General features: G+C 46.1%; 1 protein-coding gene across 1 annotated transcript in view; it reads left to right on the top strand.

Moving 5' to 3' along the window:
• Positions 1–992: 992 nt before the first annotated feature.
• Positions 993–11,159, top strand: part of LOC135530129 (methionine--tRNA ligase, cytoplasmic-like) — a gene marked incomplete at its 5' end in the record, with an annotated part of 46,565 nt that continues 36,398 nt past the window's right edge. Inside the window, 3 exon segments of the mRNA XM_064958518.1 lie at positions 993–1,099; positions 4,591–4,707; positions 9,285–9,488. Coding sequence (XP_064814590.1) covers positions 993–1,099; positions 4,591–4,707; positions 9,285–9,488 — 428 coding nt within the window.

The raw sequence follows: 11,159 nt of genomic DNA, 5'->3' as shown, positions 1-11,159 counted from the left end.
TCCTCCAGGGTGATGGTGACGGGACTGTGATGTGTTTCTGTCCTCCAGGGTGATGGTGACGGGACTGTGATGTGTTTCTGTCCTCCAGGGTGATGGTGACGGGACTGTGATGTTTCTGTCCTCCAGGGTGATGTCCTGTCCTCCAGGGTGATGGTGACGGGACTGTGATGTGTTTCTGTCCTCCAGGGTGATGGTGACGGGACTGTGATGTGTTTATGTCCTCCAGGGTGATGATGACGGGACTGTGATGTGTTTCTGTCCTCCAGGGTGATGATGACGGGACTGTGATGTGTTTCTGTCCTCCAGGGTGATGATGACGGGACTGTGATGTGTTTCTGTCCTCCAGGGTGATGGTGACGGGACTGTGATGTGTTTCTGTCCTCCAGGGTGATGGTGACGGGACTGTGATGTGTTTCTGTCCTCCAGGGTGATGATGACGGGACTGTGATGTGTTTCTGTCCTCCAGGGTGATGATGACGGGACTGTGATGTGTTTCTGTCCTCCAGGGTGATGATGACGGGACTGTGATGTGTTTCTGTCCTCCAGGGTGATGATGACGGGACTGTGATGTGTTTCTGTCCTCCAGGGTGATGATGACGGGACTGTGATGTGTTTCTGTCCTCCAGGGTGATGATGACGGGACTGTGATGTGTTTCTGTCCTCCAGGGTGATGGTGACGGGACTGGACTGTGATGTGTTTTCTGTCCTCCAGGGTGATGATGACGGGACTGTGATGTGTTTCTGTCCTCCAGGGTGATGATGACGGGACTGTGATGTGTTTCTGTCCTCCAGGGTGATGATGACGGGACTGTGATGTGTTTCTGTCCTCCAGGGTGATGATGACGGGACTGTGATGTTTTTCTGTCCTCCAGGGTGATGATGACGGGACTGTGATGTGTCTCTGTCCTCCAGGGTGATGATGACGGGACTGTGATGTTTTTCTGTCCTCCAGGGTGATGATGACGGGACTGTGATGTGTTTCTGTCCTCCAGGGTGATGATGATTGTGTGCTGTCAGAGGAAGAGATCCAGTCTGCCGCGGTCACCTGGGGTAAAGGACTTGCAGACTTACCCATGGTTCCAGAGAGACAACACCCTATGTGAGTACGCTACATGATATCCAGTCCACAGGGTCCACAGGGTCCGCACAAGGTGCTTCAGCTGCTTAACTCATTTTTCACAAGTTAGTACTTGAATTCAAATTTAAGAGGAGAACGGATAATGATCAAATATGTTTAGGAAAATATAACAAATGTATTGGTCTTGCGAATTCAACTCCAGGCAGACTACAGAGTTTTATTGCCTCGCGTGTTTCTCTGGTTGCCGGGTGAGATCGCTCATTCCACCGCCACTCAGCCAGGCAGTTACAGAACTAACTGACTAGGCGCTGCCAAGCGTCACATCAAAATGGAACAATGTAGATCCTGCCTTTCTGTGCTCAAGAAACATTTCTGGGGGTCTTATATTTCAGCTCATGAAACATGGGACCAACACTTTACATGTCTCAAAACTCTGCTCATCAGGTCTTACAACATCATCAGCACTGACTTCAGTTACCACTCGTGTGTACAGCAGGGACCTTGACAGTTATAATCTTGTAACTTTTAAAGGATCAGTTCAGTCAAAAACACAACAAAAAAAGAAACGTCCCTTTTTCAGGACTCTGTCTTTCAAAGATAATTTGTAAAAATCCAAATAACTTCACAGATCTTCATTGTAAAGGGTTTAAACACTGTTTCACATGCTTGTTCAATGAACCATAAACAATTAATGCACCTGTGGAACGGTCGTTAAGACACTAACAGCTGACAGACGGTAGGCAATGAAGGTCACAGTTATGAAAACTTAGGACACTAAAGAGGCCTTTCTACTGACTCTGAAAAACACAAAAAGAAAGATACCCAGGGTCCCTGCTCATCTGCGTGAACGTGCCTTAGGCATGCTGCAATGAGGCATGAGGACTGCAGATGTGGCTAGGGCAATAAATTGCAATGTCTGTACTGTGAGACGCCTAAGACAGCGCTACAGGGAGACAGGACGGACAGCTGATCGTCCTCGCAGTGGCAGACCATGTGTAAAAACACCTGCACAGGATCGGTACATCCGAACATCACACCTGCGGGACAGGTACAGGATGGCAACAACAACTGCCCGAATTACACCAGGAACGCACAATCCCTCCATCAGTGCTCAGACTGTCCGCAATAGGCTGAGACAGGCTGGACTGAGGGCTTGTAGGCCTGTTGTAAGGCAGGTCCTCACCAGACATCATCGGCAACGTTGTTACCTATGGGCACAAACCCACCGTCGCTGGACCAGACAGTACAGGCAAAAAGTGCTCTTCACTGACGAGTCCCAAGGTGTGATGGTCGGATTCGTGTTTATCGTGGAAGGAATGAGCGTTACACCGAGGCCTGTACTCTGGAGCGAGATCGACTTGGAGGTTCAGTCATGGTCTGGGGCGGTGTGTCGCAGCATCATCGGGACTGTGCCTGCAATGACAACAAGCTATCTCAACGCTGTGCATTACAGGGATGACATCCTCCTCCCTCATGTGGTACCCTTCCTACAGGCTCATCCTGACATGACCCTCCAGCATGACAATGCCACCAGCCATACTGCTCGTTCTGCACGTGATTTCCTGCAAGACCGGAATGTCAGTGTTCTGCCATGGCCAGTGAAGAGCCCGGATCTCAATCCCATTGGGCACGTCTGGGACCTGTTGGATCGGAGGGTGAGGACTAGGGCCATTCCCCCCAGAAATGTCTGGGAACTTGCAGGTGCCTTGGTGGAAGAGTGGGGTAACATCTCACAGCAAGAACTGGCAAATCTGGTGCAGTCCATGAGGAGGAGATGCACTGCAGTACTTAATGCAGCTGGTGGCCACACCAGATCCTGACTGTTACTTTTGATTTTAACCCCCTGCCTTTTTTCAGGGACACATTATTCAATTTCTGTTAGTCACATGTCTGTGTGACTTGTTCAGTTTATGTTTCAGTTGTTGAATCTTGTTGTGTTCATACAAATATTTACACATGTTTAAGTTTGCAGAAAATAAACACAGTTGACCGTGAAACAACGTATTATTGAGTAGAATTTGTAAGTTAGCGATGAATACAACATTTTTTTTTCCCATGAGGTTGTGACAATCTACTGCCATCTGGTGGAGACAAGAAATAATTGCATAAAATCAATTTGTAATAGTTAATGGTCCCTGAAAAGATATTAGTGCTTGAAAGCCCTTGAATTTGACTTGCCACTGTCTGCACGAACCCAATAAGTCCCTATATTGTCCTATAATGTTCTTTATTATTTATTTTATTTAACTAGGCAAGTCAGTTAAGAACAAATTCTTATTTACAATGATGGCCTACCGGGGAACAATGGGTTGACTGCCTACCTGGGAACAGTGGGTTAACTGCCTGGTTCAGGGGCAGAACCTTGTCAGCTCGGGAATTCGATCCAGCAACCTTTCGGTTACTGGCCCAACACTAACCACTAGGCTACCTGCCGGCCCTTTATATAACAGACCCTATATTAGTCTTTATTGGTGGAAATTGCGAGCCCTCTTTTTGTACTGCGGTGATGGGTCAGTTTTATGCGATAATATTGCAAGGATTCAACTGTTTTATCCTGAAATAGTGCAGTGATTGGTTAAATTTGATTTAGCAAAAAAAAAAACGTTTGCGATCACGCAATCCTGGAGGGACTGATATAGGCCTACACAGTGTACGGGCTACGGGCTAATACTTATTTTCCACCATAATTTGCAAATAAATTCATTCAAAATCCTACAATGTGATTCTCTGGATTTTTTTTCTCTCATGTTGTCTGTCATAGTTGAAGTGTACCTATGATGAAAATTACAGGCCTCTCTCATCTTTTTAAGTGGGAGAACTTGCACAATTGGTGGCTGACTAAATACTTTTTTTGCCCCACTGTGTGTGTGTGTGTGTGTGTGTGTGTGTGTGTGTGTGTGTGTGTGTGTGTGTGTGTGTGTGTAATTTTTTATTTTTGTTCGGTAACGTCAGCTGTACCTGCGCTAAAACGGCAGTATTTTTTTTATCATATCGCTTGTTCCCCAACTTCTTTTTAAAAAGTAGGCTACTTTTTCCCCCCCCCTGATTGATCAAAACTAAATTTCTCCTGCTCTCTCTTGACTCTCTGCCGCAGACATATAGCGAGCAATATGTTTGGAACGTCAAGTCTCATTAAAATTGCAGTATCGAATCGCAATACATTAAGAATCGTGAGATTTGCATTACATATCGGTACTTAAGTATGGTGATAATATCGTATAGTGAGGTCCCTGGCATCTCCCAGCCATAGAACTGCACTATAAACAGGGGTATTAGTAATTAGTAATTGTATTAGTATCAGCGTTTTCCGAACTCAGTCCTGACCCCCCCCCCCGGGTGCAGGTTTTGTTTGTTGTCCTGGCACTAATAACCAAAGCTTGATGATGAGTTGATTATTTGAGTCGGCTGTGTAGTGCTAGGGCAGAGAACACAACGGTCACCCCTTGGGATCCTCCAGGACTGAGTTTAGGGAACGCTGCAAGTGTCTTTCTGACTGGCTGTTTCCTTACCAGTCTTCCTCAGGAGGGCAAGAGGAACGTCCTCGTGACCAGTGCCTTGCCTTATGTTAACAACGTCCCTCATCTGGGCAACATCATCGGCTGTGTGCTCAGCGCTGACGTCTTTGCCAGGTGGATAACACACTACCCTACTGTACCCTACTCAACTATACACTACCCTACCCTACTGTGCACTACCCTACCCTACTGTGCACTACCCTACCCTACTGCACCCTACTCTACTATACACTACCCTACCCTACTGTGCACTACCCTACCCTACTGCACCCTACTCTACTATACACTACCCTACCCTACTGTGCACTAACCTACCCTACTGTGCACTACCCTACCCTACTGTACCCTACTCTACTATACACTACCCTACCCTACTGTGCACTAACCTACCCTACTGTGCACTACCCTACCCTACTGTACCCTACTCTACTATACACTACCCTACCCTACTGTGCACTAACCCTACTGTACACCACCCTACCTGTACACACCCTACTATACTGTGCACTACCCTACTGTACCCTACTCTACTGTACACTACCCTACTGTGCACTACCCTACTCTACTGTGCACTACCCTACTGTACCCTACTCTACTATACACTACCCTACCCTACTGTGCACTACTCTACTATACCCTACCCTACTGTACCCTACCCTACTATACACTACCCTACCCTACTGTGCACTACCCTACCCTACTGTGCCCTACTCTACTATACACTACCCTACTCTACTGTACACTACCCTACTCTACTGTACACTACCCTACTGTACACTACCCTACTGTGCACTACCCTACCCTACTGTGCCCTACTCTACTATACACTACCCTACTCTACTGTACACTACCCTACTCTACTGTACACTACCCTACTGTGCACTACCCTACTCTACTGTACACTACCCTACTGTGCACTACCCTACCCTACTGTGCCCTACTCTACTATACACTACCCTACTCTACTGTACACTACCCTACTCTACTGTACACTACCCTACTGTGCACTACCCTACTCTACTGTACACTACCCTACTGTGCACTACCCTACCCTACTGTGCCCTACTCTACTATACACTACCCTACTCTACTGTACACTACCCTACTCTACTGTACACTACCCTACTGTACACTACCCTACTGTGCACTACCCTACCCTACTGTGCCCTACTCTACTATACACTACCCTACTATACTGTGCACTACCTACCCTACCCTACTGTATACTGTACCCTACTACCATACCCTACTGTACACTACCCTACTCTACTGTACACTACCCTACTCTACCCTACCCTACTAACCCTACCCCCTACTGTGCACTACCCTACTACCCTACTGTGCACTACCCTACTCTACTGTACACTACCCTACTACACTGACACTACCCTACTATACTACTACCTACCCTACTGTACACTACCCTACTCTACTGTACACTACACTACACTACCCTACTATACTGTACACTACCCTACTCTACTGTACACTACCCTACTCTACTGTACACTACCCTACTATACTGTACCCTACTCTACCCTACTGTACCCTACCCTACTCTACTGTACACTACCCTACACTACACTACCCTACTATACTGTACCCTACTGTACACTACCCTACCTACTGTACACTACCTACTATACACTACCCTACACTGTACCCTACACTACCTATACTATACTGTACACTACCCTACTGTACACTACCCTACTATACTGTACCCTACCCACACCTACCCTATACTGTACACAACCCTACTACCCTACTATACTGTACCCTACTGTACTACCCTACTGTACACTACCCTACTGTACTACCCTACTGTACACTACCCTACCTACTACCCTACTGTACACTACCCTACTATACTGTACACTACTCCTGTACCCTACTGTACTCTACCCTACTGTACTGTACACTACCCTACCCTACACTACCCTACTATACTGTACCCTGTACACTACCCTACTATACTGTACCCTACTCTACCCTACTACCCTACTGTACACTACCCTACTCTACTGTACACTACCCTACACTACCCTACTACTGTACACTACCCTACCCCTACTGTACCCTACCCTACTGTACACTACCCTACTCTCTACTGTACTACCCTACTGTACACTACCCTACTATACTGTACATTACCCTACTATACCCTACACTCTACTACTGTACTCTACCCTACTCTACTGTACACTACCCTACCCTGTACACTACCCTACCCTACTGTACACTACCCTACTCTACTGTACTCTACCCTACTCTACTGTACCCTACCCTACTATACTGTACACTACCCTACTATACTGTACCCTACTCTACCTACTATACTGTACCCTACTGTACCCTACCCTACTGCACCCTACCCTACTATACTGTACACTACCCTACTATACTGTACACTACCCTACTATACTGTACCCTACCCTACTATACTGTACCCTACCTACCCTACTATACTGTACCCTACCCTACTGTACTGTACACTACGCTACTCTACTCTACTGTACACTACCCTACTGTACACTACCCTACTGTACCGTACCCTACTATACTGTACCATACCCTACTATACTGTACACTACCCTACTATACTGTACCCTACCCTACTATACTGTACCCTACCCTACTGCACACTACCCTACTATACTGTACCCTGCCTTACTATACTGTACCCTACCCTACTATACTGTACACTACTCTACACTACCCTACTGTACACTACCCTACTATACTGTACACTACCCTACTGCACACTACCCTACTGTACTGTACCCTACTCTACCCTACCCTACTGTACACTACCCTACTATACTGTACCATACTCTACCATACCCTACTGTACACTACTCTACCCTACTGTACACTACAATACTATACTGTACCCTACTCTACTGTACACTACCCTACCCTACTCTACACTACCCTACTGTACACTACCCTACTGTACTGTACCCTACTATACTGTACCCTACTCGACCATACCCTACTGTACACTACCCTACCCTACTGTACACTACCCTACCCTACTCTACTGTACACTACCCTACTCTACCCTACCCTACCGTACACTACTATACTGTACATTACCCTACTCTACTGTACCCTACTGTACTCTACCCTACTGTACTCTACCCTACTCTACTGTACACTACCCTACCCTACTATACTGTACCCTACTCTACCCTACTGTACACTACCCTACCATACTGTACCTACTGTACCCTACTCTACCCTACTGTACACTACCCTACTCTACTGTACACTACCCTACTATACTGTACCCTACTGTACCCTACCCTACTCTACTGTACACTACCCTACACTACACTACCCTACTATACTGTACCCTACTCTACCCTACTGTACATTACCCTACTCTACTGTACACTACCCTACACTACACTACCCTACTATACTGTACACTACCCCACTGTACACTTCCCTACTATACTGTACCCTACCCTACTGCACACTACCCTACTGTACTGTACCCTACCCTACTGTACCCTACTATACTGTACCCTACTCTACCATACCCTACTGTACACTACCCTACCCTACTGTACACTACCCTACTGTACACTCCCCTACTCTACCCTACCCTACTGTACACTACCCTACTATACTGTACCCTACTCTACTGTACCCTACTGTACTCTACCCTACTGTACTGTACACTACCCTACCCTACTCTACCCTACTGTACACTACCCTACTATACTGTACCCTACTCTACCCTACTGTACCCTACTGTACACCACTCTACTCTACTGTACACTACCCTACACTACCCTACTATACTGTACCCTACCCTACCCTACTGTACACTACCCTACTCTACCCTACCCTTCTGTACACTACCCTACTGTACACTACCCTACTATACTGTACATTACCCTACTCTACTGTACCCTACTGTACTCTACACTACTGTACACTACCCTACTATACTGTACATTACCCTACACTACTGTACCCTACTGTACACTACCCAACTCTACCCTACCCTACTATACACTACCCTACTATACTGTGCACTATACTGTGCCTACCATACTATACTGTACACTACCCTACTGTACACTACCCTACTGTACACTACCCTACTCTACTGTACTCTGCTGTACACTACCCTACTATACTGTACATTACCCTACTCTACTGTACCCTACTGTACACTACCTATACTGTACACTACCCTACTATACACTACCCTACTATACTGTGCACTACCCTACCATACTATACTGTACACTACCCTACTGTACACTACCCTACCATACTATACTCTACACTACCCTACTGTACACTACCCTACCCTACTGTACACTACCCTACCCTACTCTACCCTACTGTACCCTACTATACTACCCCTCTACCATATACTGTACACTACCCTACTATACTGTACACTACTCTACTATACTGTACACTACTCTACCCTACTATACTGTACACTACTATACTGTACACTACTCTACCCTACTTTACTGTACACTACCCTACTATACTGTACACTACCCTACTATACTATACTGTACACTACTCTACTATACTGTACACTACTCTACCCTACTTTACTGTACACTACCCTACTATACTGTACACTACCCCTATACTACTATACTATACTGTACACTATCCTATAATACTGTATCTCTCCTCTCTGTCTCTCCCAGGTACGGTCGTCTGCGTGGTTGGAATGTACTGTATGTGTGTGGGACTGATGAGTACGGTACAGCTACAGAGAACAAGGCCCGTGAGGAAGGTCTGACAGCGCAGCAGATCTGTGACAAGTACCACGCTGTCCACGCCTCCATCTACCAGTGGTTCCAGGTGGACTTCGACTTCTTTGGCCGCACCACCACAAGGAAACAGACTGAGTGAGTTGCGGTGGTAGAATTTCATGTTAAAAGGTCTGCTTATTCTTTGGATTATATAGGAGGATTCAGCACCTGATCTAAAACATTAGGAACACCTGCTCTTTCCATGACATCGACTGACCAGGTGAATCCAGGTGAAAGCTATGATCCCTTAGTGATGTCACTTGTTAAATCCACTTCAATCCATGTAGATGAAGGAGAGGAGACAGGTTAAAGAAGGACTTTTAACCCTTTTGTGACAGTTGAGACATGGATTGTGTCTGTGTGTCATTCAGAGGGTGAAAGGGCAAGATAAAACATTGAAGTGTCTTTAAACGGGGTGTGGTAGTAGGTGCCAGGCACACTGGTTTGGGTCAAGAACCGTTGGCTGTTCTGAGGGCAAAGGTGGGGTATGGAGTTGTTCTTGCCATATTATGGACTTGGTATTTGACCAAATAGGACCATCTTCCACCCCTACCTTGTCACAACACAACTGATTGTCTCAAACACATTAAGAAAGAAATATATTTTATCAAGGTACACCTGTTAATTGAAATGCATTCCAGGTGACTCAACCATGAAGCCAAGGCATTCGACTCTGTCAATCACCATATTCTTATCGGCAGACTCAGTAGCCTCGGTTTTTCTGATGACTGCCTTACCTGGTTCACCAACTACTTTGCAGACAGAGTTCAGTGTGTCAAATCGGAGGGCATGCTGTCTGGTCCTCTGGCAGTCTCTATGGGGGTGCCACAGGGTTCAATTCTCGGGCCGACTCTTTTCTCTGTATATATCAATGATGTTGCTCTTGCTGCGGGCGATTCCCTGATCCACCTCTACGCAGACGACACCATTCTATATACTTCCGGCCCGTCCTTGGACACTGTGCTATCTAACCTCCAAACGAGCTTCAATGCCATACAACACTCCTTCCGTGGCCTCCAACTGCTCTTAAACGCTAGTAAAACCAAATGCATGCTTTTCAACCGTTCGCTGCCTGCACCTGCACGCCTGACTAGTATCACCACCCTGGATGGTTCCGACCTTGAATATGTGGACATCTATAAGTACCTAGGTGTCTGGCTAGACTGTAAACTCTCCTTCCAGACTCATATCAAACATCTCCAATTGGAAATCAAATCTAGAGTCGGCTTTCTATTCCGCAACAAAGCCTCCTTCACTCACGCCGCCAAACTTACCCTAGTAAAACTGACTATCCTACCGATCCTTGACTTCGGCGATGTCATCTACAAAATAGCTTCCAACACTCGACTCAGGAAACTGGATGCAGTTTATCACAGTGCCATCTGTTTTGTCACTAAAGCACCTTATACCACCCACCACTGCGACCTGTATGCTCTAGTCGGCTGGCCCTCGCTACATATTCGTCGCCAGACCCACTGGTTCCAGGTCATCTACAAGTCCATGCTAGGTAAAGCTCCGCCTTATCTCAGTTCACTGGTCACGATGGCAACACCCACCCATAGCATAAAAAATAAAAAAAGCTGGTTGAGAGAATGCCAAGAGTGTTCAACGCTGTCATCAAGGCAAAGGGTGGCTACTATGAAGAATCTAAAATATATTTTGATTTATTTAACACTTTTTTGGGCTTACTGCTATACCATATGTGTTATTTCATAGTTATGTCTTCGCTATTATTCTACAATGTAGAAAATAGTAAAAAAAAAAAAG

The sequence above is a fragment of the Oncorhynchus masou genome, chromosome 5 (genome assembly GCF_036934945.1).
Source record: "Oncorhynchus masou masou isolate Uvic2021 chromosome 5, UVic_Omas_1.1, whole genome shotgun sequence".
Classification (NCBI taxonomy): domain Eukaryota; kingdom Metazoa; phylum Chordata; class Actinopteri; order Salmoniformes; family Salmonidae; genus Oncorhynchus; species Oncorhynchus masou.
The sequence above is the reverse complement of the archived record's forward strand: the minus strand, read 5'-3'. Positions and strand labels throughout refer to the sequence as shown.